At 33.2% G+C, this 4,493-nt stretch overlaps 1 protein-coding gene across 1 annotated transcript; it reads left to right on the forward strand.

Annotated features, from left to right (window-relative positions):
* The first annotated feature begins 698 nt into the window (after positions 1 to 698).
* Positions 699 to 2,052, forward strand: LOC147810693 (uncharacterized). Its single transcript, XM_087160668.1, has one exon. The coding sequence runs from the start codon at positions 1,086 to 1,088 to the stop codon at positions 1,845 to 1,847; it is 762 nt and encodes a 253-aa protein (XP_087016794.1). The 5' UTR covers positions 699 to 1,085; the 3' UTR covers positions 1,848 to 2,052.
* The last annotated feature ends 2,441 nt before the right edge of the window (positions 2,053 to 4,493 follow it).

Below are 4,493 nucleotides of genomic sequence, written 5' to 3' on the forward strand. Positions count from 1 at the left end.
GAACGACGGGAATAAATATCTAATCTTATAAAATAACAGTCATTAATTTAAAATTAATATGCCTTTTATTCTAATACTTTTAATATTCACAGTACTTAATAAATACAATTTTTTATTTTAATATAGAATCAATTTATTTAAAATGCATTAATTAGTTTTAATTAGGATAATAATAATTGCAGTCATTTTTATCAACTATATTTATGTTAAATAACTAAAAGGAATGGTTATAAATATGTTCTCTTTTAGCATAGATGGAGCCTTTAGAGTGAAAGCATGTGCATGATATCATTTATTTATTATGTAATAATTAGCACGTGTATGAGCAGAACCGTTGCCATCCAGAGAAAGTTATAATAGCATCAAGATGGGCAGAAATAATTATTTGATAACTGTCAAAGATTAGGTAAAAATATATCGACGAAACCGTAAGATGACATCGATATCAAATCCTTTTCATTTAAACACGTGTTCAGAAAACAAAAGTTTAACTTATTTACACATATCTTAGCAAGCATTCGAAGGTCAGTGGTTATGATATCCAACTACTGACCCACGAAGGAGTTTTATTGGAGTGAGTTCGATCCTCAGCCTTAATTATACTTAATGAACAATAATAAAACAGATTTAAATATTGAAATAGATTTAAAGTTGTTTTATTTCTAGCATTCCCACATAGATGGCGCCACTACAGTAAAATCATGATATCATTTAATTATTATGTGTGGTGATAGGTTCGCCGCTCATCGTAAAATCAAGTTTATTTCATATTGTTATCTGTTTGTCTTTAATCAATTGTGTTTTTACTTATTTTTGAAGTGAACTGAAATAAGAGTTCTGACGTCATCATATTAGAATTGTATAAATACCAGCACGCACATGACAGCCTGTCAGCATTTTCTCTCATCACCTGCTGTGATGATGCTTCTTGTAAATCAAACCAACTTGTATATAAATGTAAATATGTTTAATAAAATATTAGTATCTCAAAGGAGCTATCTTCGCTTACCTCAATGGTGACCCGGATGTCTGACGATACAAGCAACTTTCATTTTTCATCATCGAATTAATAGGAAACTGCAACTATGGCGGAATCGTCTGCAGTAAAAATTCCCATCTTCAATATCTCTGATCCACACCTGTGGTTCCATATGGTCGAAGCAACTTTCCAGCTTGCGACACCGAAGCCGATTACGGAAAGCAAAACAAAGTTTAACTACTGCCTCGCCCATCTACCTCCTGAAGTAGCCGCAGTTGTAAGGGACGTCATTATAACTCCTGACGCAGAAGATCCTTTCAAAAAGCTGAAAGAAGAAATTATTGCACGCTGCGGGGAAACAAAGTCCCAGGAAATTCGACGTTTACTTTCCGGAGAGCAACTAGGAGACAGAAAGCCTAGTGAACTCTTGCGCACTATGCAGAGAAGAGCTGAATCCCACGAAATCTCAGATTCTCTACTTTTGGAACTATTTTTAAATCAGCTACCGCAGCATGTTCAGTCGATATTGGCCGCAATCCCTTCACTAAGTTCAACTAGAGCAGCTGAAATCGCTGATAAAGTAATGGAAGTGTCAACTTCAAGTGAAGTTAGCGATGTTTCTTCAAACCAACAATGCACCTTTGAACTTTTAGAAGAAGTTAGAGCTCTACGAAAGGAAGTAGCAGCATTGCGGACACGTAGTAGGTCTCGCAACCGGAATTATGCACAGTTTCGTGGTCGTCAGGGCCAGTCCTCATCTCCACATCGAAACTCCAAAATGTGCTTCTATCATCGGAAATTTAAATCTGATGCTAGAAAGTGTGTCAAACCCTGCATCTACCAGAAAAACCAAGAAAGGCAAGAGTGAATGCGACTAACATCTTGCCTCCAACAAATTGTCGCCTTTTTGTTAGAGATAGACAATCTAACAAGCAATTTCTAGTGGATACCGGAAGTGACTGCTCAATTATTCCAGCAAATAAAAAAGAAAAAACTCTTTCTCCGATTCAGACTTTTAAAGCTGCGAACAATACCATCATAAAAGTATACGGTAAGAAATTGTTAACTTTAGACTTCGGTCTTATACGAAAGTTTAATTTTCCATTTTATATTTGTGATATAACTAATCATATTATAGGTGCAGATTTTTTATACTATTTTAATCTTAAACCTAATATTAGAAAACGTTGCTTAAATGATATTACTACTAATTTAAATTCTCATTGTATTTTTAAAAATTCTGACATTATTTCAATTAAAACTGTTCTTGGTGAAAATTTTTATGAAAAATTGTTAAACGAATATCCTGAAATAACGAAACCTATTTGTTCAGACCAAATTGTTAAGCATAATGTTGTACATCATATAGAAACTTTTGGTTCACCAGATTTTGCTAAACCTCGGCGTCTAGCGCCTGATAGGCTAAAAATAGCAAAAATGGAATTCCAACATATGTTAGATTTAGGCCACATGCGCCCATCCAAAAGTAATTTTTCATCACCTTTACATTTAGTTCCCAAGAAAAATAGTTTGGACTGGCGTCCAGTCGGTGATTATCGAGCTTTAAACGATCAAACTGTTAAAGATAAATATCCAATTCCTAATATTATGGATTTTACTAGTGAACTACATGGAACTAAAATATTTTCTCACATTGATTTAATTCGAGCTTTTCATCAAATACCTATAGCCCATGAAGATGTACATAAAACTGCAATAATAACTCCTTTCGGATTATTAGAAAGTACTCGTATGCAATTCGGACTTTGCAATGCAGCCAGTACTTTCCAACGCTTTATTGACGAAGTAACTAGAGGCTTGGAAGGCGTTTACGCTTTCATAGATGATATATTAATAGCTTCCGAATCTCCCGAAGAGCATATAAAATATTTAAAATCACTTTTTGATAGACTGCAGTATTTTGGTTTAACAATAAATCCCTCTAAATGCTTATTTGGTCAGAATAGTTTACAATTTTTAGGTTTCAAAATTTCCGAAAAAGGTATTGAACCTTTAAGTGATCGCGTTAATGCAATTCTAAATTTTCAAAAACCAAATACGATTACTCAATTACGTAGATTTCTAGGATTATTTAATTTTTATCGACGCTTTATTCCTAATGCAGCTCATATTTTATCACCTTTAACCAAGTTTTTAGAAGGACAACGAAATATTAAGAAATCTAACAAATCATCAAAAAAATCTGATTTACCGTTAATTTGGACCGATACTTCAAACAAATCTTTTTCTGATGCAAAACAAGCAATAGCCGATGCAACTCTATTAAAATATCCTAAACCTGGTGCTAATTTAAGTCTGTGGACTGACGCGTCTGATTTTGCAATCGGCAGTTCTTTAATGCAATATCAAAATAATGAGTGGGTACCAATTGCATTTTTCTCAACAAAATTAAATAAAAGTCAGCAAAATTGGTCAACATACGATCGCGAATTATTGGCAATATACGCGTCAATAAAAAAATTTCGTCACATGCTTGAAGGTAGAAGTTTTACTATTTTTACTGACCAAAAACCTCTAATTTATGCGTTTAAACAAAAACCTGAAAAATGTTCCCCACGCCAATTCAGATATCTTGATTATATTTCTCAATTTTCAACTGATATTAAACATGTAAAAGGAAAATCTAATTCAGTTGCTGATACTCTATCGCGAATAGAAATAAATGCAATTTCAAAACCTCCAATTCTAGACTTTAAAAAACTAGAACAAGAACAAAATAAAGATTCAGAATTAAAAGAAATATTAAATTCAAATAATTCATCTTTAAAATTAGAAAAACATTACTTTTCTTTGGAAGATGTTAATTTAATATGTGATTTTTCAAATAAGTATCCAAGACCTTTTATTCCAAAATCATACAGGCAAATTATTTTTGATAATTTACATTATTTTTCTCATCCTGGAATATATTCAACTACAAATTTAATTTCTAAACGATTTGTGTGGCCCAACATGAAAGTGGATATCAAAAATAAAGTTCGTTCTTGTGAGAAATGTCAGCGAGCTAAAGTTTTTCAACACACTAAAGCTCCTTTTAGTACATTTTCTCAACCCGACGCAAGATTTTCCCATATCCATCTGGATTTTATTGGCCCACTTCCTATTTCTGAAGGTAAGCAATACTGCCTTACAATAATAGACAGATTCACGAGATGGCCAGAAGTTATCCCTACTACGGATATGACTGCCGAGACCACCGCAAAAGCACTTATTCACGGTTGGATCTCTAGATTTGGCACACCCGTTACTATAACTACCGATCAAGGCCGAAATTTTGAATCAACTCTTTTTCGAAACCTCACTAATATTTTAGGCAGTAACCACATCCATACTACTTCATATCACGCGCAAAGTAATGGAATGATAGAACGATTTCATAGACAACTTAAAAGTTCTATAATAGCACAGGAAAATAATAAATGGACCGAAATTTTACCAATTGTTTTATTAGGTATTCGCACAGCTTTAAAAGCTGATATTAATGCAACTTGTG

This window comes from Parasteatoda tepidariorum, chromosome 4, assembly GCF_982258835.1.
Source record: "Parasteatoda tepidariorum strain Cologne lab strain chromosome 4, Ptep-v5.0, whole genome shotgun sequence".
Taxonomy (NCBI): Eukaryota; Metazoa; Arthropoda; class Arachnida; order Araneae; family Theridiidae; genus Parasteatoda; species Parasteatoda tepidariorum.